Source organism: Phodopus roborovskii, unplaced genomic scaffold, assembly GCF_943737965.1.
Source record: "Phodopus roborovskii unplaced genomic scaffold, PHOROB, whole genome shotgun sequence".
Taxonomy (NCBI): Eukaryota; Metazoa; Chordata; class Mammalia; order Rodentia; family Cricetidae; genus Phodopus; species Phodopus roborovskii.
Window position 1 is genome coordinate 24183173 of NW_026126567.1, and position 23828 is coordinate 24207000.

Genomic DNA, 23828 nt, shown 5'->3' on the forward strand with positions numbered 1-23828 from the left:
TCCAAATACCATGTCCTAAAACAGTCACCCTGACTGCAATTATCAAACATGATATTTTGGCTACACTGGCCCCTATACCAATAAGATGTAATACAAGTCCTAATGTCCATATATTACAGGTAGATAACATTAGAGAGGAATAGTCAATAAGCACTTAAATGACATATATTTACCTAAATTAGATTTTGGGGTCCTTGAAGTTGCAACTGGAAACAGAAAGGCCTTGAGTGAATGAGAGGTTTTTTTCTTTTTTCTTTTTTTTTAATTTAATACTTACACTCTTATAGGGGAAACTCAAAGCTAAAAACAAGTTCAAGCAGAACTTAGGAGGGGTGCCACCCACAAGTGCTGTGAGATTGGCGTTTAAAATTTTGCCCCTTAAAAAAGGAAGCAAAAGAAGCCAGGCAGTGGTTGCACATGCCTTTAATTCATGCATTCTCGAGGCAGAGGCAGGTGGATTTATGTGAGTTCTAGGTCAGCCAGGTCTACAGAGAAAGTGCCAAGACAGGCTCCATATTTACACAGAGAAACCCTGTCTCGAAAAAGAAAAAAAAAAAAAAAAAGCAAAAAACCATCCACCATCATTAGGCACAACTTCATTCCTCACACTTTTTCCATTTCTATTCTTATAAAGCTTTAAGAACAGACATTCATAATCAATTCAGCTTGATCAATGTCTAGGTAAAATAGGCGTTTGTGTTTAACACTGTATTAAACATTTTTATTTTCACAATTCATTCACCCTCCCTTTTATCTTCTTTCACCTTAAAGAACTAGGTCCCATTAGCTAACGGGTATGCTATGAGTAAGCCAAGCTTCAGGCCCACATGGAGCCTGCTGGCACCCAAGGATCTGCGCTAAAAAGTAGTTATAACTTGTTTCTCTATGGCATCGCCACACAATACATGCTTACAAATGAAATCCAGAACTCTTGCCTGCATTTAAAAAATACCACAGAAAATGATGCTCCTGTTACTGGAGAAAATGAGACAGCTTGATAAGCAAAACAGAAGACAGACATATTCTAAATACTGAGAAACAACATGTTTCCTTACATTGACCAGTAGCAGCAATTAAAATGCCCCAGCCCAAGGCTTTTTTCAACACCCTAAGCACACTTTTTCTCACTAACATTTCTCAAAGCTGAAATATTGCAAGCCTACAGTTAAACTGCTTGGCTGGACAGCCTCTTTTAGCTACGCTGAGTTGCTGCCATCTGCTGGCTCCTAACAGTTAGGGGAAGGAGCCTTCTGCTTTCACAAGGAGTCATTTTGCAGGTTTAATAAGGGCGCTTTTTACTCCAGCCACAGGGAAAGGAGGTGTCTGTTTAGTGGTCTTCACATGCTCTCAACACAGTAGTACTTCACAGAATTCGCTGACTTAGTTTGTTGCTGGTGAGAAAAAAGAGTAAGTGTGGTCTTCCACTCCCCAGCACGAGGCTTCAAGGTTTAGTCAGCATGAGGGATCCAGGACAACCGCCCACAGTGCTGGATACAATTTTAAATTTCTGCAACACTGTCAGCCATGACACACTGATTCAGAGTCCGAGTCCTTGCAAATGGAATCCTGCAATTAGTCCTTGTGTTAGTCAATTACTCTACATGATTCTGAGGTGAGATAGAACTGAAAAATCAAAGAAAGGAGCTGAATTAATGGAGCAAAACACCAAACCAAAAAACCTTTAAACCTGGCTTTTTATACTATAATCTATACTAGTATAATATCTTTTTATAACTTCAAGTAAAAAGTAATAACTAAACTAAAAAAGTATAACCACTTTCTCTAAGTTGCCCAGAGAAGACAAATTAGGTCAGAAAAAATAAATTTCAAAAGTATTGGTATTTGCCCCGTTTACACAAAAAGTAACCTGTTTGGGTAACTCATGTCCAGGGGACGTTTCCAACAGAGGAAAATACTTGGACCAATCCACAATGTTTACATAGATCTCCAGTGAAACTAAGTTTTACCTCAGATTTCTAATCAAGTATGTGTGACTTAAGTTGACTGCTACTCCAAATCCTGGTCATCAACGAGACAACTGGTAACAATCAAGCTTTTGGCTCTAACCTTGTCCGTACACCCCTCCCAGTTCAACCCGGTGCCTATGGGGAGGCACCATGCTTTAACTTTGTCAAATGAGTGTCACATTGCCAGAGTACCCATCACTGCAATCTAACAGGCAAGTTCTTTTCTTTCTTTCCTTTGTTTAGAGAGTTCTGTTATGTAGCCCAGCTTGGGTCTGACTCATGACTGTCCTGTTCCCATGTCCTGAGTGATGTGAATACAGATGGGCCCCATCACATCCAGCTCCTGTGAGGAAAATTCTAACTCATCCTTCAAAATGCTGCTGAGCTGACATCTCCATGTAGGGGGGACAACTCGGGTACCCAGAAGACTGCATCCCAAGCAGCTGTCATTTCCTCATCTGTATTATTCTGCATCTTACTGCTGTGCTTCACTTTGGCATGCTATCAATGTATTTTTGACTGATCATATAGCAAAAATGTAATTTATCCCAAAAACTAAAGACAACTAAGAATATGTATTCATGTGGGTGAAAAATTAGTAAAACAGAATAAAAAGGGTTAGAGACGAGCCTTATATAGACTGCTAGTGGAACTTTCCCCTTCAAGGAAATCTACTAGATTTTATTGAAAATATTCCCCCACGAGCAAACTGCTTCTATTTTACCAAGAAAATTTAGAGAGAAAAGGGACCCTGATGAACAATGGTGAAAAATTTCAAAGCACATATACAGGTCACAAGTAGGCCAAATTGATCCTAAGCACATAATACAAGTAGCATGGACACCATTCAGATGACAAAGACCAAAAGAGGCAGTTTGATTTAAGTAGTCTGAATCATCTTTCACAAAAAGAAAAAGGATGCGAGAAAGACAAAGGAATCATAGCACCTGCATTAACTGCCCATTTTCTTCCGTTTCATAAGGAGGCTCACTCTTCCTCTCTACTCACCAATTCAAGTCAGTAATCATGTACTCTAATGACCGTGACATAAGAACTTCAAGAAAGTTAAAAATGTAGAGTACAAGTGGTTACTTCAAAGACACAATGTCACCTGTCGATCATGCAGGCCTGTGTGTAGTTTCCCTGCCGGCAGATCCAAAGGCCGGAATGGCGGGAATGACCATACCTGGGATTCAAACAGTGCAGTCTGTGCGACAGTCCATTAAGACATACGGAAAGATAAAATCATGTTCTAGACCTGGTTTCATATATCATCATAGCTGACTGATATTCAGTATGCCTGATTTGGACAGGAACTTCTACCAACTAAAAACTAAATAAATCAAAAATCATATGGAGCAGATGCAAACTCAGAGCTGCCCCTGGGGTCACTGTGAGGAAAGTAAACACTGGAAAAAAATGTCGGCGACAGGATCCTTATCCACTGTTGGTGGCAGTGTGGCTATTATGGAAACCAGGGCAGGGGCTTCTCAAAACTCTAGTCATAAGACTAACATGTGAGCCAGTTACACCACTTCTGGACCATGTACATAAACCCAGAGTTACTTGCAAATCCACTATTAACACTGTTCTAGTAACATTAGAAACAAAATGGAGTCCAGTTAGATGTCCATCAACAGCTGAATGGATAATGAAAATGTGGAACACATATACAATGGTATTTATGAAATTATGGGTACAACTGGCAAATACTGTATAACAAGATGATCCAGGCACAGATCAACAGACCCTAGACTCCAAGTGTTAAATATGTGTTTCTAGATGGGAGTAAATATGAGTAAAGGCAGGACACAAGGAAAAGGCCCAAGTGACTAGAGAGGAAAAAGAAGCGTTAAGAGGGTGAAAAGTGGGAAGACAATACACAATGGATGGGGGAATACCAGGGTGAAAGCTTACAGCAGGGAAAGGGGGACAGAGAGAAAAAGGGGAATAAAGGAGGACCCTAAAACAACCAAAAGAAATCATATCCAAAAGGAGTGGACAGCAGGAAACAATCAAACTCAGGGCTGAAACCAGTAAACCAGAAACAAACAAACAACAACCAAAGACAAAACACAAACAAAAACAAAGACTAAATACAAAGGGTTAATGAGGCAGAGTTTGGTTTTTGATAAAAAGCAGTAAGATGGACAAACCCTTATCCAAATTAACTACTAGATATTTACAACAGACAGACTTTGAACCTTTGAAAGTAAGAATGTTGATAACTTCAAAGAGAAAAGAAAAAGAACACTTGTGTGTGTGCCTGTGAGTGTCACCACAGCAGGACTTCTGACACAGGCTCTAGATGTGGGACTGAGATTCACAGAGGGCAAGCACTTTACTGACTGAGAGTTCTCCCTAGCCACAATATTAGTTTTGAAGTCAGTTGAGACTATATTAACATCAGACAAACAAGATCTGAAGGCAGAAATTCTTCCCAAGACCTAGAGAAAAAAAAAGGACTATGCCATAATGCTAACATAAACATTACATAGTTTAAAGGATAGAATGTAAATACTAACTAAAAGGGAAAAGGAGAAATCCTTCGTGATACTGAGGATGTACCACACACAGGTGGAAATGGCTGAGCGCAGGATTATAAAAGGCTAAGACTGAAGTAAGCAGAAAGGCAGCCTTACAGCTTCATGACAGGTCTCCACTTTCCAAAGGAGTGCTCACCTAGCTGTCTGGACCTCAAACTCGGAGAGATCAAAGAACAACGGAACAGGGTGAGCTTTGTCTTTACACTCTGCATGTTTTTCTTACCAGCATCACTGTTAAGTTCATAATTCTCCCAAGGTTATCAATGTAGTAGACACTGTCTTGATACCAGGCATCACAATGCAGGTAATTATACATTCCAAAAGCATGCATGTGCTCCAGCGTATACTGGTCATCACGAAGCTTTACTTCTGCTACAGCTGAAAGACAAATATATGTAAATACACACATATATTTACATGCATCTGTATGTATATATAGCTATGAACACAATCGTCAAACTTGCACTGCAGACCTTTCATTTCTGCAGAATGCCTACAGTGCAAAGAAACCAGGCAATGCCAGCTACAGAGGCTACAACATGCAGGACTTTCATGATACAATTTTTTTCTCTTACTTAACTCTACAATTTTAAATTACAAGAAGAGAAATTCTAAAAGCAGAGGCCTTCTTCTAAGGGCAAACAAGCCCAGTTTATAAACCATTCTTACCCCAGTGTTTCATTCATCTTTATGACATATAAAGAAAGAGACAATGTCTGTATTATATGATTATACAGTTAGGAAACTACCCATAAACACAAATAGTAACTTCACCATCATATTGTATCTTTCTCAATCATATAGAATAAAACAATATACTCAGGACACACACAAGGTTTTCTATGTATGGAACAGGGCTCTCTGAACTACAACAGCTGTTTGCCTAACCAAATATAGTCTCTCCCTCACACTCCTGGCTTTCTATGTTTAAGAACTTGCAGCCAAGCTACTCACACCCTACATCTACATCTAATTTCTATTATAAAAAAAAAAAAAAAAAAAGCAAACTGCACTGAACCTACAATTCACCTTTATATAAAACTGACTATAATGCTATACTTACTGCCAACTATTTTCTTCTTTACCCGCTGTTTTAGTGTTTTCTGTTGCTGTGGTAAACACCATGACCAAAAGCAATCTCGAGAGGAAGGGGTTAATTCCAGCTTCTGCTTTTGGGTCACAGTAATCACCAAGGGAGGTCAGGGCAGGGACTGAGCAGGAACTGAAGTAGAATCCAAGGAGGCCTGTTGCTGCTTACTGGCTTGTTCCTCTCACTTGTGCTCAGCCAGGTTTCTTATCCTTGGCCTACCTACCATCTGCCCAGAGGTGCATGGTGGGTTGGGCCTACTCCTGTCAATCAACAATAAATTCCTCATATACAGGGCCAAAGGATAATCTGATCTGGGCAACACCTCAATGGAGACTCCTTCTTCTGGGTAACTCTGAAATGTGTCAAGCTGACAGTAAAAACCATCCAGGACATTGTACCATTTGTTATTTTATTTTTCACTTTATTTTGTAAATGTGTTTTGTCTGCATGAATGTAATGGCATGTCTGGTGCTTGTGGAGACCAGAAAGGCATCTGATCCTTTAGGCTGGAGTTATACATGCTTTTGAAACACCACTTAGGTCCCAGGCACTGACCCTCTGCAAGAACAACACATGTTCTCACCTACTGAGCCCTCTCTCCAGCCCTACTTCCTATTCTCAATGCCTGCACTGACTCCTGCCTTACATATTTATTTACTCATTTATTTAGCAAGTCTTTTATTAAGCACCAGTGACACCAGTGATACACAAAGAGAACAAGCTCTACCTGCTAAGAACAGCATCTGGTAAACAAAAGGATAATGGGCTGGGTGGCCAGGTGTGATGGTGTACACCTTTAATCCCAGCATGCAGGAGGTGGAGGCACATGGTTCTCTGTGATTTAGAGGTCAGCAAGTTTCAAGCCATCTATAGCTATGTACTGAGACCATCCATACCTCAAAGATTAATAAATAAGTAAATAAATAACTGCATAAATAAAGGATCTCTGTGAATTAGAGGCCAGCAAGTTCCAAGCCATCTAGGGCTATGTAGTGAGACCATCCATAACCTCAAAGATAAATAAATAAGCTGCTCCTAAACAAAACAAAGGAGCACTAGTCAAATGATCACATATTATATAATGAATTGTATATAATTAAACCATTATATAGAAAATACAAATATCACAAGGGTACATAAAGGAAAACTGATCCACTTCAGAAGATTAACAAAAGCTTTCCAAGACTGAGCCAAGATACAGAAGAGTTAGTGGAAGAAATACACATTTACATAATATACTTTCTAAGCAAAACCAGGAAAAACTGGAAAAGGCAAGTTTTCATATTGGCTGTCCTAGTTTTATTCCCTATTGCTGTGATAAAACCCCAACAAAAGCAACTCAGAGGAGAAAGAGTATTTATTAACATCATAATTCTAGCTCACTGTCCATCACTGCTAGGGAAGTCAGGGTAGAAACTTGAAGCAGCTATTCATATCCATACTCAAGAAGAGAGATAATAAATGCATGCTTAGTGCTAAACTCATCTCTCCCTGTCACTCAAGCCAGGGCCCAACCCACTAAATGGTGCCACCACATTCAAGGTATGCCTTCCCACCTCACTTAACTGAACAATTAATTAATTAACCTCAATCAATTCTCACAATCACACCCATGGGTCAACTTACTCTATTCCTTACTGAGATTTCCTTCGCAGTGATTTCAGATTGTGTCAAGGTGAAAATTAGAACTAGCCACCTCCCTGGCTTTGTGAAGTATAAGAACTATGTACCAAGAAAAGCTGCAAATGCATGCAGCTGGAAAATGAGGACAAAAAATAATTTCTATAACCTAATCTGACTTTACCTTTATCTCTGCCTTTATAAATGCACTGTGAGTAAGGATTCTCGATTTCTAAACAGGAGAATGAGGTGCAGACCCTGAGACAGTACTTAAAAATAAGATGTGGAAAGCATTCTGCAGCAGAGATGGGGCAAAACCAACAGCAAGCTACTGAGGTCAGCCAAGTCACACCCAAGAGAGGTTACTGAAGCCTGGAAAAATCCTAAGTTCATGAGAATGTTGATTGGGGCTGTGGAATCGCCCCTTTAGTTTAAGGAAGTATTTATTTAATAAGGAATGGTCAGAAATATACTCTACTAAATAAGAGTGAAACAGTAGCCAACTGTTGGTTTTCTAGCACCACTGTGTGGATGAAACTTAATAATGCAGGAAGTATGTATGACCGTAATTATATCAGACAATAATAAGTCAAGAATGTTCTTGTCATATTTGGATAAAAAGCCCTGGATAACCTTAAACAAACCAAAAGTTTTTTTTTGTCTCATTATAACACCACCCACAAACATGTATAGATATGGGTTTGATTGATGGATTTCTACAATATAATTCATGTGTCATTACAAAAGTCAGCATTGGGTATATAAAATGATGACTATTTTACATAACTGTTAGTTTACAGACAAAGGCTACCTCTCTGTCCCCAAATGAGCAATGAATAGTTGTAACTGCATTTAGCAAGCTAATCATCTTAAATACAAAGCACAGACCACCTCAAAAGAAGAAAGCAATGTCTATCCCTGGCAGAAGCTGAAGCAGCAGAAAAACTCTTCCAAGCCTACCCATCCCAAGAAAGGGAGGAGGGGCCTAGGACAGATGTAACTGCTCTTGGATCTTTCAAACTGGTGAAGACCACTTCTCACAGCCAAAGTGAATGTTTTATTGTTTAATGTTAGCATGCATTGTAAATAAGTATTACTACAAAAGTTATTACTTTAGTCTTTTATATAAAGAACTCAGGATCAAAGAAGAAGCTCTGCCCTAAACCTTTATAATGCCTGCCCCCGATCAACCCACTAAAAACCACTATGGTTACATGTTGACCATCTACTACAGGCCAGGCATGGATTGCAATTGGCTTTGGGCACATATTACTAAGAAAAGCAGACCTCATTTCTGCACTAATGGTGTTAAATATGTCACACGCTACTTCTTGACTTCTTGAAATATGCTATTGTGCTGAACCACATGAAATGAACTCCTGGCCAATGAAGTATGAAGTTATCTAATATGTATATAAGTGCTTTAGCTTACAATGGGGGGCACATAGAACATTGCTTGCAAGGTTGACCTTAAAACCATGAGCAAAGTAACTCTAGTGAGTGACTAACAGTCTTCTTGCACTCCTCTAACTTCTTTACAAAGCGGTGTCCTCTTCCATTCTATACACCCTTATCAGCCATTTCCAACTGTTTCCCGTTCAAATGCTCCACAGAAATCATTTTTTCACTTAAAGTATATTTTGAGCCATTTTTATTTCTAACCAAGATGCAGTAACAGAAACCAATTTCTCTTTCAACAAAACAACCAATAAGATAAATCAGACAAAATGACACGAAACAATAGTTTCCAAGAACTACACACAGACAATAAGGATAGAGAATCCTTGAGACACCAGACACACAGAAGGTCAGCCTACCATGCCCCAGCTTACAGTCATGAAAAGCTTCCAGACCATAGGACAAGTACCGAGATAGAAGATAGCAAAGTCCCTGACTTGAAGACACTGCCTTGAAATTCTGAGAAGACAAAGTGGTTATAGTTCCTTGCACAGAGAAGGGAAGACGAGCACAAGACACACTTCTGGAGATGCACATGAGATGTCCCTCAAGCACTCAGCACAGTAGAACCTGCACGAGGTGGTGAAAGTGACTGGCCAAAGTCAGACCATAGCAAGGATTAGCGGGAACAGTGCTGGACAAACACACAAGGCTGGGAAATGACTAAGACCAGCAGGTAGGATAGGAAAATGTCCCAATTAGGGTGCACTGGGTGAAATACATGCGAAAGTCTTGACTCAGTTCTAAGAATAGTTTGTCCTACCCTGACTGAACACTATTCTAAGCCAGCTTAACCATAAAAACAAGGCCGAGTGGTGTTACTGTTTCCAAGTTACTGAAATATATCCTAGGGGAAAATATTTAAGAAGACTACAAAAATGTTCTATATCCATACTCGATCAGCAAATATAATATACTTATAAATAAACATAAGAAGCCACCTGTCATAGATTCAGAAAAGGCACTAGACTAAGTTCATGTCTTCATGACAAAAGTCCTAAAGAAATTAGGCATAGATGGATTATACCTCAAAATAATAAGTAACAAACCTATAACCAACGTTATAAACTAAATGGGGAAAAACTGAGAGCATTTCTTCTAGAACTAAGATGAGACAAGAGTATCCACTCTTTCCATGTTATTTAATACGATGTTTGAAGCCTAAAGTAGAGCAATAAGAAAATAAAAGGAATACAAATAGAAAAAGAAAAATCCAAATTATTCCTATTCATAGGACCATATAGACTCTACCAGAAAACTCTCAGCTCAAATAAATACTTTGAGTAAAGGTACAGGATACAAACTCATTAAAAAATCAATAGCTTTCATATATACTAATAATGAGCTTGCTGAGAAGTAAGTAAAACATTCCATTCTCAAATTTTCAAATTCTTTGAAAGAAGGAAAAAAATAAAAAACCAACTGAGAAATAAAACTTACTGAGAAAGTGAAAGAGCTCTACAATGAAACCTTTTAAGATATTAAAAAAATAAATTCTTAAAGACGATACTAGATCAATATCATGGACTGGATAAATTAATATTTAAGAATTAAATTTTTATTTAATTAAATTAAAATTTTAATTAAATTAAAATTTTTCTACAGATTCAGCGCAACCCCTTTCAAAATTCCATGACAATCTTCATAGAAGTAGAAGAAATAACCCCAAACTTCACACAGAAATGGATAAGATCACAAATAATCAAACTGTGGTAATATATTGTTTATGATCTAATACAACTTGACAGAAGATCAGAACGCAAACCTTGTCACAACCATAGAGGCCAGGCAGTGGTGGTACTTACCTTTAATCCCAGCAGGCACACTAATAAAGCCATAGAGGCTGGGGGGATGGGGAGGTGCACACCTTTAATCCCAGCACTAGAGAGGTATATAAAATAGGAGCTCAGTGTCTCAGTCTGTATTCAGTACTTAGTCCCTTAGTCTGCAGTCATGCTGAGGACAGGATTAGCCTTGGTAGAGGTAAGAAATCTCTAGTGGTTATCTGCTTTGCTTTTCTGATCTTGAACTTGAACCCCAATACCTGTTTCTGGGTTTTTATTATCCGTGCTACACAAAACAATTCTAAGCAGCAATATTACTGGAGGTATCAAATATCTGACATTATTCTACTGATACAATGACAAAGACAGACAAGCTGATCAAATGGAAGACTAGATATAAACCCACAGCTATGACTTATGACTACCTAACTTTTCACAAAGGGTTCAAAACGTAACTGGAAAAAAAAAAAAGGCAGCTTATTCACAAATCCTGCATAATAATCATTTCAAATTCCAGCAAAGGTATTAATTGAAAACCTGAAATATTGAAGCAGCTACAAGAAAACAAAAGGAATATACTTCAAGACGTGGGTTCAGACAGAAACTTTTGATCAAGACTTCATCAGCACAGGAAGTAACTACAGGAATTACATAAAATTCAAATGTTTCTGCAAAGAAGCTATCAACAAAGTGAAATGACAGGCTTCAGAATAAGACAAAACCTCTAGCAACTACACCTCAGACAAGAGGTTAATAACTAACCATACTGAAAAAACTACAAAAATTAAAACAGGCATACACACATCACATGCACAAGTTTTTTGTTTTCGTTTTTAATTGTCTCACATCCTTAGCAATAGGGGAAAAGCAAATTAAAACTACTTTGAGATTCAGTATCATCCCAGTCAGAATGGCTTTGCATAAGAAATGAGAGAACACCAAATAATGATGAGCCCTTATTCACTACTGGAAGTTTAAACTAGTTATAGCTATATGGAAATCAATAGGAAAGTTCCTCAAAAACTTAAAAAGAACTACCTATTACCCAGCTATACCACTTCTGGGCACATACCCAGAGAAATCTATATCCTACCACCAAGAGATCCTTGCATACTCAGGTTCATTGCTGCTCTGTTCACAAGAGCTATGAAACAGAACTAATCTAGATGTTCATAAATAGAGAAACTAATAAAGAAAAATTATCACTCTGGAGCTATGCCCTCTGCTAGGACCTTCCAACCGCGACTCTTGATTTGATCATTTATTTAATTTACTTTGGCCAACAGAGCAAGTGGGAACTTGTTGGAATCACACTGAAATAGCACGTGTGCGCTGTTACCCACCTCCTGCAAAAGACCTGTGCTGAAGGATGACCAACCACATGGAGGGCTCAAGTCAAGATCGGCTGACAAATCCTGAAACAAGCGAATCGCCAGCAAACCCTCTAGACAGTCAAACCGAGATGACCAGAACTGCCTGTGCCAACCCATAAATAAGCCCTGATGCATGAATGAGCGAGCCCTGGGCAGAGGACCTGCTGACCTCTACATGTGAGAGGGACAATACCTTTTGTTTTGAACCAATAGGCTTTGTCCCTTCAGGTGTTTTGTTTCTAATGAATTAGCTAACTGAACGTAGCATTTATAATTTATTGACACGGAGACAAAAATATAAAAACACCCAAGAGAAAGTAAAAGAAAGGAAGCTCTTCTTTTATACTGCCCAACAGTTACCTGCCCATCCTTCATCACTCGATTTAGTTATCAACTCCTCCAGGAAGCTTTCCGAGATCTCACGTTGAGCAAACATACTGAGTTATACCATTACATTCTGTTCACATCCCTACCACTGCTTGCCCATTACTGTAATTAGATGCTTCTTCCTAAATGGATTCTGATTTGTTAGGCACTTATGAACTGCTTCACACCAATCATGTAATCATCATAATGTAACAGAAAACAGACCCGCCACAATTACTTCTAAATTGAATAAACAAATTAAAAAAAAAAAAACTGGCATTTGTTGGGCTGCATGGGAACATGGGAGCAGATGGGAGGCAGAGGCAGCTGGATCTCTGTTAGTTCAGGGCCAGCCTAGTCTCCAAAGCAAATGCTGAGGCAGTCGAGGCTACAGAGTCTCTGCCTAAGCAAACAAACACATATCATCACCTGCTTGATGCTCAAATGTCTACTAATCCTTCTGGATCAGCATTTCTGAAAGGGAGACCCTAGGGAAACGTGTTATCAAAATCAGAATTTGCAGAGGTATGTATTTAAAAACACAAAATCTCTGGGTGCTTTCGTTAATAAAACTGCAGTTCTTAAGGCCTCTGGCCAGTTACAAAATAAAGTAGCAGCGGTACACGCACTACATCACTTACCCTCAATAAATGTCAATGTTTGTGTTTGTGTGTGTACCTGGGTACTTGAAATTGCTCACTGAATGTGGAAAAATTTCTTCAAAGAAATGGTTATGCGTCATTCGAAAAGGGAGCTAGGGATTTTCCAAGGAGGTGTGGCTTCTCAGAGAACACGTTTGCAAAAGGTGCTCCGGGGAGGAAAGGCAACCACAGCAGCGAACCTCCACCACAGCATCTAGGGCCAGAGATGCACGGGCGGAGGAGACCCTGAGCTTGGGCTGCGGGTGCAGGCGAGGGCCCGCGGTCCCGAGGCTAAGACGCGGAGGGAAGGGGGTGCCCCGAGTCTCCTCGTGGGCACTGATCTCCTGCGAGGAAGGCCACCATGCCCGGCCAGGCAGAGTGACAGAGCAGCCTAAACGAAAAGGAACCGAGTGCGAGAGGGCGCCGCCGATCCCACCTGCATCAAGCTCCAGCTGGTAGCAGGGCAGCGGCTCTAGAGACAGCTTGTAGCCCTCAAAGCGGGGATCCAGCAAGGGTCTCTTCACCCGCAGGGAGCAATTGGCTGCTTCCATCGCTTCCCCGGAGCGCGGCGAGAGAATCAATAAAGCTCTTGTTGAAAGGTCCGCGCTTCGCTCCTGGAATTGAGGGTGGGAAGCGGCGTGGTTCCCATCCCAGAGGCCTCCGCGGCGCTAGAGCGCTTCTGGGAAATGTAGTGCCCGTGAGGAAGCTGGATCTGTTGCATGATGGGAAGTGTAGTCTCCCGATACGCGAACCGCGGCCCGCTAGCTCGGCTCTGGACTACGCTACCCAGAGGGCTGAGCGACCAGAAGGCGGCCCGCGCTAAGTTGAATTCTCACATTTATAGGCAGGGTGGCCAGATCCCGCCCCGGAAATGCGTGTGCTAGCTTTCTGTGTGCTTAGGTGCCCGAGCTACTGAGGGTCTAAGTCCGGGCAGCCGAAGAGTGTGGTAGGTAACGGTCGTCAGCGCAAAGGGTCATTTCGTCGCTGGGAAGGGACGGCCCTCGCCCGCGGTGATGGTGGTGAGCTATGCCCGTGGTCCTCAGGGCCGGGACCCGGGCCCAGCCCAGGCTCCTTTCGATGTGCTGTCTTTTCGTTAGCTTCCCCGACCCGCGCTCGCGGGCCTGTAGGGCTCTCCGACAGGGCGAGCGTGCTGCTGGAGTTGGCCCCGAGCCAGTCCTCGCTTTGTTTTCTGGCTCCTCCCCTCCCGCCTCTCCAGCTGTCCCCGCCGGGTTGCGTTTTCCCCCAAGAATGTCAGAGCCGGGAGGGATCCCCTAGCGCCCTTGCTTTACCAGTGAGAAGACTGAGGCCTTGAGGAATTTAAGTGACTTGTCCAAGGTCACCCAGCCGTGAGCTTTGGGGGGCTGAGGCGAGGCGAAGTTTCGCTCTCGTTTGGCGTGGGTCTGACCAAACTTTGCGGTTATTTGGGAGATGTTAAGCTCCAACTACAGAAGTCAGACGTTACCTGGTTATTAACCCTCTGGACTCCTGTTTTGTGCCCAATCCAACTCTGGAAATTCTTTGTCGGTCAAAGTTTTCATATAAACGAGGTGGGCAGTAGTTACCAGGGAGTCCCAAGTTAGTAGCCTCAAGTTAATGACATTACGTAGGAAACTTAGATCTGATTTTCTTTAAAACTTTACATGGCAAAAATGCCCTCAAAACTTAAACTTTGCCTTTTTTTTACCCCCTCTACAACGATTTTGGCATTGGTTGTCTGTTTTCAATGAAAATGGAGGATTTTCCTAATTATGGACTACTTTGAAATTTGTTTTCCCTTATCATATCCTCCAGTAATAAGTGTATTTGTGGGCACAGAAACGCACAGCTAGGGTGGCACTTGTAATTCTCAGTAAATTTTAGTCAAGAGTAAAGCACGTAGAGTCTAATTTCGTTTTTCATGATAGTAGCTTTGATTGGTATGCATACTGTATGGCTTTCCCAAAATTTGGCTGCAGTTAAGATTCAGAAATGAACAGTATTTAACTGTATTAATGTACAGTTAAATAAGGTGTTTGGGGCTCCTGGCATCTTGAGTAGCTGAGTTCAAATTCTCCCATCACCTTTTTCTGTCTCTGCCTCAGTGTTCTCATCTGTAAAATAAAATTGTGTTCTCAGAGCAAGTTTGGGAGTTAAATATGTTCAGTATTAGGTAGTAAGCGATTGATAGTGTTATCATAGTGGTTAGTCCCTAAACTCATCAATAAAGAACATAGAAGGGAAGGTACCAGCGTAGCGAATATGATCTGAATGCAGTAAATAATACTAAGAATAATGGTGCCATGTAATAGTCTTGAAATTCTCATCCTCTCCTTGCTAGAATGTTCAATGTGTTGTTGGGATGGTTGTCTAGAGAGGACTTAGAAGGAAACGGTCTTCTAAATATTATGTATCTCAAAATGCATGTTGATGTCCAGGTTAGCAAGATGAACAAAGATGCACAGATGAGAGCAGCGATTAACCAAAAGTTAATAGAAACTGGAGAAAGAGAACGGTGAGTAAAATTGTATTAATTAGTTGGGTTTTTCCATCCTTAGCAGTTATGTTATGTTGCAGGAATTTCTAGTGTCAAGGGACAAAACCTGTCTGGAAAGAATTACAGAGAAGGAAAGATTCCCAGAGTTTTTATTCTTAACATGTGTAATAGTTTGAGTCAGCATTGCTAGATTTAGAGTCATGCAAAGATGAGCAGGAAATGACAATGGAGGAGACAACACAGACACAAATAACTGCAGCCGGAGAATATTGCCCAGGGTTTAATAGAGAACTAACTAGTTTAAGTTACCTCATGCTCTCAACTCTGAGCACTATGTGCTGTTACTATTTTCTGAAGTGCTTCCTTCTTATTATTATTTTAATATTCAGTTACTTATCTTCAAATACTAGCTCTTATATCCACTATGTGTTCCATTAATTTATGGTCTTCAGTGAAATCTGGGTTGCATGAAAGATATCTTTGTATGGCCACTATATAATGCTATGCTTACACCCTAATTTAAGGGTCAAATGTTTAAAGAAAGGAAGGACTGAGAGCCATAGAAAGGCTCCCAGAGCAGGCTAATAAAATGTACAAAAAGAATGTGTAAATGAGATACAGGATTTCATTTTACCTGGAGGTAGCTTGGGGAAGTTTCAGTATAAGAGAATTTCACCCAGGGTAGAAGAATCAGCGGTTCTCTAGGTCAGAAAGGGATAGGATGCTCTAGGCATGTGGAACAGGATAAGCAGTCAGGGCTTTGGTAGCTGATGAGTGCTGAGGGACTGCAGGTTACAGGGAAGGTGTGAAAGCTTGTGACTGGAGCAGTATATAGGAGTGTGGAATTCTGTGTAAGAATTCTGTCCATTTAAACATTCGGAATTTCAAAACTGTTTTAACCATGGAGTATTTAAGCCCATCTCATTAAAATATTGAAGTGTTGAAGATGCTTTTTACATGGTGAGTCCAGGCGCTTAGAAATTGTTTCGAGATTTACCTTTTCCTCTCTCAGCTCTCCTTTCCTCTTTGTTGTCTTTATTCTCAAACAGGCCCTACCCAAAGGTGGCAGAGATTAGCAGTTCAAAATTTACATTCCACCAGCTCAGAATACCTTTCTCAGCAAAGAGCCTCTCTTGATTACCATCTTGCTTAGGTAATAGGCAAGTTATGATCAGCTTTGCCCAGGTCATATTTCAAATCACAAGAACCTTGGCCAGATTTGTATAGGGCACAGACAGGAGTGTTGTTTGCTTGTTTTTCTGTCACAGAGCAGAAAAATTAGTTTGCACAGCCGTTGTTGGTGTCTTTATCCTTAGATAATGGGAAGTAGTAAGAATTTTTGGAAAGGGAATGACTAGGTTACATTTTCATTGTAGGGATACTATTTTGGCTGTGTGAATGTAGATTTGAAGGGGTCAAGATAGATGGTAGAAAAATTAGAATGGTGATGGGGATGAAGGTAAAAAGAAGCAGAAATTTGGAAAGGAGGTCAAACTTGTGTACTTTTTCAAAATGAAAATGAAAAATAGACATCCATTTGACAAAAGAGGTGTCAGATGCTGTTCTGGGGTGATAGTAATATACTTAGAGAATTAGAGTTCTTTTTTTATCCATGCAGTGCCTGTCATGTACCATCATCTGTTAGGTGCCTAGGTTACAGAAGTGTACTTTCATGCAGGGAGGGTGATGTTTTAGACAGAAAAAGCGAAGTATCTCTTGGAAGAGATCAGATGAGTGTGAAGGAATGGGGGAGCTCTGAGAGCCACGGTGCTGAGTTAAGCTTGTCTACCTATCATGTGCTAGCTAAGGAGAAGTGGGTGAAGGGAGAGGAGATAGAGACAGAAGCATAGCCAAAGAGAAGGCAGAGCTGGTTTGGTTTATAGCAGAACCCTAGAATCTTACCCTGGGTAAATTGGGAAGGCACTGGAAGGTTTTGAAGAGAATGTTGTGATTAAGGGAAGAAACAGAGGGGTGATACAGGAAGTTAGGTGTAAGTCCAAACAAGAAAAGATGGTGGCTGGAATTAGGGTGCTCTTGGCCCAGAAACATTTGAATTCTAGGTAAGCATTTTAAGACTGAAACTGCAGGATTTACTTATATATTATATGTGTAGCGAGATGAAGGATACTCCCAAGTTCTAGCCCAAGGAACCAGAAGAATGGGGTTGTCATTTTGAGAAGAAGGAGTGAAGTTGGGTTTGCCTCTTGAAACTTAAAGACCTATTTAGGCATCAAGATAGGCATATTGCATAGTGTATCTTTAGGGATATTGAAACAGTAGTAGTTTGCAGGGAAAGAAAATCTGTTTAAGACATGACACACTTAAACAAATTATTTTAGTTAAGGGTTTTGAATTTACAAAAGTGGGTGTGACAAAGGGATAGCAAAAATATTTTCTTGATGTCACTAATTGGTACAGCATTTTCAGCATTAAGAAAGAAGAAACCCCTGTCAATTAACTTGCAATAGCCATGCCAACTGCTGAAGTATGGAAATGGGGAGAGACATAAGGCAGGTTAAGACTATAATCTGGATTTGGACCCTGAAGATAAGTGAGGCCGAGAATTGACTTGTGTAACAGCAGAAAAATAAGTAATGACTCAGAATTAGACCCCAGTTAAGGTCTGGAGACGGAAAGCAGGGCTTTTACTTGAACAGTTTGTACTAGTACATTGCTTCAGACATTCCTGTCTAAAGTATCTTGCAAGGATTAATTTGGAAACATTTCCTTTTTAAACAGCCTCAAAGAGTTGCTGAGAGCTAAATTAATCGAGTGCGGCTGGAAGGATCAGTTGAAGGCACACTGTAAAGGTAATCAGTTTCACTTAGACAAGCTGTGCCTGTTGTTCTGAACTGGGTGGGTCTGGGAACCATTGCAAGACCGTATAGTTCATACATTACAGTGCAGGTCCTCAGGCATCATTGAAAGTAACAGGAAACTGAGTCTTGTGGTGAGAGTTTCCTTCTCAGTGATATTTCTAGACTGAATCCCTGAAGTTTTAGAGTTTTTCATGGGTTTTCTAAAAGTGAAGCATAAGTACCAAAGACCCTTAGGGGCCAAAATCTGTGGTGTTTATAGGTGTTGTGAGTAATCCTGATGTACTTTCCCTTAATAAACTAGCACTTGGTGTTTTATAGGCATAGAGGAATTGTATGAGTCACATGTTTCATGTTTTCTAAAGATGTCAGGGAGTTAAGCGGACTGTAGAAAATGTACAATACTAGTTTTCTTATGTTTTTGGTAGCTATTGATATTACATGTGCTTTTAACATGAACCCCTTTTCTGGCTCAACTTTTGGTATAGTGAAATTCTAGATGTTTTTAATGAGTTGTCTTTACTACATTTTCCACAATTAAAAAAAATAGACTCTGTCTTTATCAACTATAAAAAAGCATTTTGACAAGTGAGTAAAAGAGGGAGACTTCTTACTGGGGCTCGTTTCCTGCCATGTACAAATGAGCAATCTTTCCACCACAGTTGCCTCACCTTTCACATATTAAAAGTTAGAAACCAGCTAACAGGATTCCAGCAAGTGTTGATTGTCTCCCCTCTTCATTTCCTTTGGTCCAGGCTAGAGAACAGAAAAGAGCAAACTGGCTTGTCTTAATTTTTGTCTATGAAGTTATAAAGTAGGCTCCAATAATAAATTTTATTTCCTTGATGTATTTAAACTTAATATGATTATAGTAAAATGTCCCCTTACAAAATTCCAGCTTTTTACAAATGTTAGATTTGACACTACACAATTCTAATTTATACTAAGTATCCCAGCTATTTGTTCACTTAAGTTATTTAGTGGAAGGATGAACCAACTGTCTATAATCTGGAAATTAATACATTTATGAGGCTATAAAATATCATTAAAAAAGAAGTGTCCTCTTTTTATTTAAAGACCAATCTATACTCTAAAAACATGATTTTAACCCTTCCTCTATGAAAATCTTTCTTACAGATAATGATTTTAAATGATATGATTTGTTTTTTGCTTTTGCATAAGAGGTAATTAAAGAAAAAGGACTAGAACACGTTACTGTTGATGACTTGGTGGCTGAAATCACTCCAAAAGGCAGAGGTAAGAAGCACCAATTGTGTCAGAGGAAGTAGAAGCCTTCTGTAGGAAAACATCTTTGGCAAAATCATGGAGTTGTTCTTCCTGTGGGAAAAGTTTAAGAGTAGAGTTGCCTGGCTGTTAAAGCCAGCTTGAGGAATTGGTATAAATTGACACAAACGCTGTATGTGGTATTAGGTTGATAGTTTGTAAGGCATATCATTTTTGACATGTGATTTTATATAGGGAAATGACACCTGAAGCTTGGATTTATAAACTTTATTAGATATGGCCTGATTCCACTTAAATATTTAATAATTCAAAGTTTTACTCCAGTCCTGAGTCCTTGTCCTACTATCTATTTCCTTATTAAAAATAAATGAAAGTCTGTCTTCTTGAATATCTAATTAAGAATTTGATAATTCAGGGTGATACATATTTAAGACTTAGAAGTGAAAACGTCTAAATTGGCTGAGTTATAAGATGTCTTTACCCATAGCCACAGTCAAAATCACTTGCTTATAAAATAAATGTCTGAAAATTACTACAGAATATAAATTCCCAGTTGAGAAGGAACTATAAAAACCCATGGTCTGTTTTCTTAAAGTTTATTTACAACTGGAAAACATTTGTTTTGTTTTTTTTTGTTGTTGTTGTTGTTTTTTTTCAAGTATGACTCAGGAAAAATATTTGTTCATTTTGAGTTTATACTTTAAGCTGATTTCTGTTTCTTTTTTTTTTTTTTTTAATCTGTTAACATTGCTTAGCATTGTTTAAGTAAGAAATTATCCTCTGTTTCTCCTTCAGCATTTCCGTCTCGGATATGTTCACATCTGGTAGCTTTTCTATTGGTATCTAGGAAAATTGACTTTATTTTGAAATTATAATTACAACATTTTTTATTTGCCTTTTCTCTCTCTTCACCTTCTTTAGATTTATGGCCTCTGTTTAAAGAAAAGTTGCGTGTATTTTGTACACATGTGTAGATTCTTTTGGCCATCACCTCAAGAAGGTTTATAAACAGTTCCCTCATCCCCTCCCCAAATAAAAATTCTCTCCCAACTCTTTTTGATGACTTTTCAGTCAGATTATACCAAGGGAACTTGCTTGGTGTCAGTCTTGTTTAAGTCAGGTATATCAATGTGCCTTTGCATTTTCAAATGGACTTGTATATATCTAGTTCAAAGAATTTCCCCAGGCTTACTTCTCATTGATGTGCTGCATGTTTAGGTTTTAGATGTTAAGTCCTGATTTCATCTTTGTGTTTCTTAATTCAACCATGAGAGTTCTGTGAAATCCCTGAATTGGTAACCTGTAATAAAGTATCGAGCCAGATTGATGTGTGATCATTGGAGTCTTCTGACTTTGACTTTTGGTTTTTATGTTTCAGCCCTGGTACCTGACAGTGTAAAGAAGGAACTCCTACAAAGAATAAGAACATTCCTTGCTCAGCATGCCAGTCTTTAAGGGAGAACTAGAATGTGTTGTTCTGTGGATTTATTTCTGAAAGTAAAACTTGCCATAAATTAGAAATTGATTTCCCAAAATGAAGTCCTTTTTTGTATGATGGTATACAGTTTTCAGTAATGATGTATACATTGTATTGATTTTTTTCCCTAAATGTGTTATTTTAATAAATATCTCATGAATGAGTTTCAATTTTTTTTTTAATTTTGGAATAAATGGGATTCTGTTTATTACTGATTGACTAGATATGTTGAGAGAAAATGCCAGCAATTACTTCCTATAATCCAGTATTTATGTGTGTGATTCTCTGTGCTAACAGCTGAGAAGGCTTTCTGGTATGTTCCTCTTTTGAATTCTCATAGTTGATACCTGTTGTGCCCCATCTTGATTGTAGGTTGTCTTATTTCTTACTTGTTACAAATTCTGAGTTAGGACTGGGTCTTCTGTATGTGCCTTCCTTATGCTTCAAAGAATTTACCATCTAGTGGAAGACAGAACATTTGCAAGCTGGCTACACACCACATTCTCTACTCATCTGAACTTTGAATGCAGAATCTCTAAATTGCATCCCTATATACTAAGATCAAGAAAGAACTTTAATGGAAAATAATCTCTACCCGTTAGCTTTTCTCTGCCATCAGGATTGCTAAATCTAATGGACTCTTGTCTGTTAATGTGACCTTTGACACAGAGTGATAATGTCAACCATCCTTCCACTTGGAACTTTGCATCCCACTCCTCACATTGTTTCTTAACCATTGGAAACCCTTTTCTGCTTGTTTTTGAGTTTTTTGGGTTTTTTGGTTTGGTTTTGGGTTTTTTTGTTTTGTTTTTTTGCTTTATATAACTTTGAAATAATGTTTTATAGGACTTTATACTGCGTCCTCTAACAATATATTTTCCCTGGCTTAAAACCCAGGAAATGGATCTGACAATGGCTTCAAATACCAACAGATTGATAAATGCTGAACTTCCTTCAAGCCAGACTTAATTCTAGCCTCAATACCCATATAGCCATTAGTGAGTCTGCTTCCTAGGATGTTATACAAACATCTTAAAAATGACAGTACTTTAAATAGTAATGTTTCTCCCTAGTAACTTATGCTTGTTGTGTTCCTTATTCATGGGATCTCTCAGATACAGATGGCTCAAGTTGATTGTTAATGCTATTTCTGAAGGTAAGGGATGAGAGAGGATTATTTCTGCAACACCCTAAGTTTGCATTGCTGCTGATTGAGGACTGCTGTGAGAATATCCGATATAAACTTGGATTATCCTTTTTAGCCCTCTTAACCTGAGTGACTGCAATGACTCCTCTGTGCCTCCATTAATCTCTCCCTCACTGGTACTGCCTATGTGGCCTTATAAAATTCAAATCTGATCATTTTATTCCCTACTTGAAATCTTTTAATACTAGATGAAGTCCAAACTCAGCATATTAGCTAGGCCTTTTAAATCTAGTATGTACTTATCTGTCCAATCTGTAGCATTCCCAACATAGTAAATTGTTCTATCCCATAGAACTTTTCAAAACCCAACAACCTAGGAAGCCCTCTAAGTCATCTCATTACTCCTTTCCCTTCAGAGTTGAGCTTGAGCTTTGAAGTCTTCTGAAAGTCCTATGATTTCAATTCCTTATCACTGATTTCTTTTTGGATTTTTGAGATAGACTGTCCCTATATAGGGTAGGTAGCCTCAAACTCATATAGTCCAGGCTGGCCTTGAACATGAATACTGAGAGCTGGGCTTACAGGCATGGTGCATCTGGAGGGGAGGAAACATAACTTCATTGTATGATGCTTATTTCTGAATGAATGGGTAAGGGAATTGAGGAATTCAGTGTGCACTATGGGAACATGAACTAGTCCTAAGAAGTAGGGTATAATTGAGGAAAGTCTCAATTTTGGGTTCATGGTCCACAATGTTAAAATCTCATGGTCACGAGTTCAAATCTCATTGAGCCACTTACATAACTGTAAAATATGTATTTGGGTCTTGATGTATGTACAAACACAAAAATCTTAACTCAATGTGATGTTTTTGTTTGTTTCATAATGTTCTGAAGTATTGATAGGGATGTTCATTTTGTCACCAGTTTTCAGAAAGGAAATAGTCTTACATTGTACACAGAAAATATTAGAAATAAGGGGTAGTTCTGCATAATTCTGTACATAAAAACAAATGGAAAGGGCTTATGAAGATACTGTTTTAATATCCCAAAAGATTAAAAAATAACCAAGTTTTGGAAATACCTTAAAAGTGGGAAAAATCACTGAATTGAAAATACTTTGTAGAAATTTTAAGTTAAGAGTATAGATTTGGTTTTTGAAGGTGCGTTTTGTTTTTTATGTTATGTTTGGGGTTTGCCATTTGTTTTGAGACAGGGTCACATGTAATTCAGGCTTTCCCTGTACTTGCTATGTAGCCTAGGTAAGTCTTGAATACCTGATCCTCCTACCTCTACCTCCCAAGTGCTGGGATTACAGGTGTGTGCCACCGACGGGGCCCATAACTAAGTCTAGATTTAAAATAATGCTAAGACTCCCCTACCACTTTTTTCTTTGGCATCTTATAAATGTCTTGTAGATGGAATCTAGAATCACTGGTATTTGTAAATAAATCAGCTTTGTGAACATTTTGGCTCTCCTTGATTTATGTAAAGTAGGAACACACTGAAACTCGTTCACTCTTTGACACTCAGTGTTGGAAATGCAATACAGTTGTTCCATGCCTGCGCTGGGTTAGTATAATCAGCATCACCATATCCTCTTTTATAGGGTAAAAGAAGACCCAACTCAATTATTTATACCAGCACTTTAGGCATTACAAGTGTATCATTTGGTTAAGCAGTGCCAAGCCAGGGACTGGTTGATGTTGGGGGGGTTGGTAATTGGATACAGGACTTTACATAACTTGATAGAAAGTTCTAGCCAACAAGAGAACTGTGACAGCTGCTCAATAGCTGGTGTTGGAATTGATCTGTCTCACTCTGTG

At 39.2% G+C, this 23828-nt stretch overlaps 2 protein-coding genes across 6 annotated transcripts in view; one reads left to right on the plus strand and one right to left on the minus strand.

Moving 5' to 3' along the window:
• Nudcd1 (NudC domain containing 1) overlaps positions 1-13519 on the minus strand; it is a 36466-nt gene extending 22947 nt beyond the window's left edge. For 2 of the 4 annotated variants that reach the window (XM_051202651.1, XM_051202650.1), the window contains exons 1-2: positions 13282-13517; positions 4737-4891 (exon numbers count right to left, since the gene is read on the minus strand). In XM_051202651.1, the coding sequence (XP_051058608.1) occupies positions 4737-4891; positions 13282-13396 (270 nt within the window). In that variant the 5' untranslated portion in view covers positions 13397-13517. Of the gene's footprint in view, positions 1-4736; positions 4892-13281 lie in introns of all 4 variants that reach the window. The other 2 variants (XM_051202649.1, XM_051202652.1) reach the window with 2 other exon arrangements.
• A 111-nt stretch (positions 13520-13630) lies between these two features.
• Eny2 (ENY2 transcription and export complex 2 subunit) lies at positions 13631-21026 on the plus strand. Of its 2 annotated transcripts, none has more exons than XM_051202654.1 (5): positions 13631-13791; positions 15260-15336; positions 18058-18128; positions 19317-19391; positions 20758-21026. In XM_051202654.1, exons 2-5 carry the CDS (start codon positions 15269-15271, stop codon positions 20832-20834), a joined length of 291 nt encoding a protein of 96 aa, XP_051058611.1. In that variant the 5' UTR covers positions 13631-13791; positions 15260-15268; the 3' UTR covers positions 20835-21026. The 2 variants fall into 2 exon arrangements, with proteins under 2 accessions (XP_051058611.1, XP_051058610.1); XM_051202653.1 differs by having other exon boundaries at positions 13696-13864.
• The last annotated feature ends 2802 nt before the right edge of the window (positions 21027-23828 follow it).

Excerpts from the sequence above, each read along its gene's own strand:
- Eny2 (XM_051202653.1), top strand. Across the intron at positions 15,337-18,057 it reads GAAACTGGAGAAAGAGAACG|CCTCAAAGAGTTGCTGAGAG; the intron begins GTGAGTAAAATT and ends CTTTTTAAACAG. Across the intron at positions 19,392-20,757 it reads AATCACTCCAAAAGGCAGAG|CCCTGGTACCTGACAGTGTA; the intron begins GTAAGAAGCACC and ends TTTATGTTTCAG.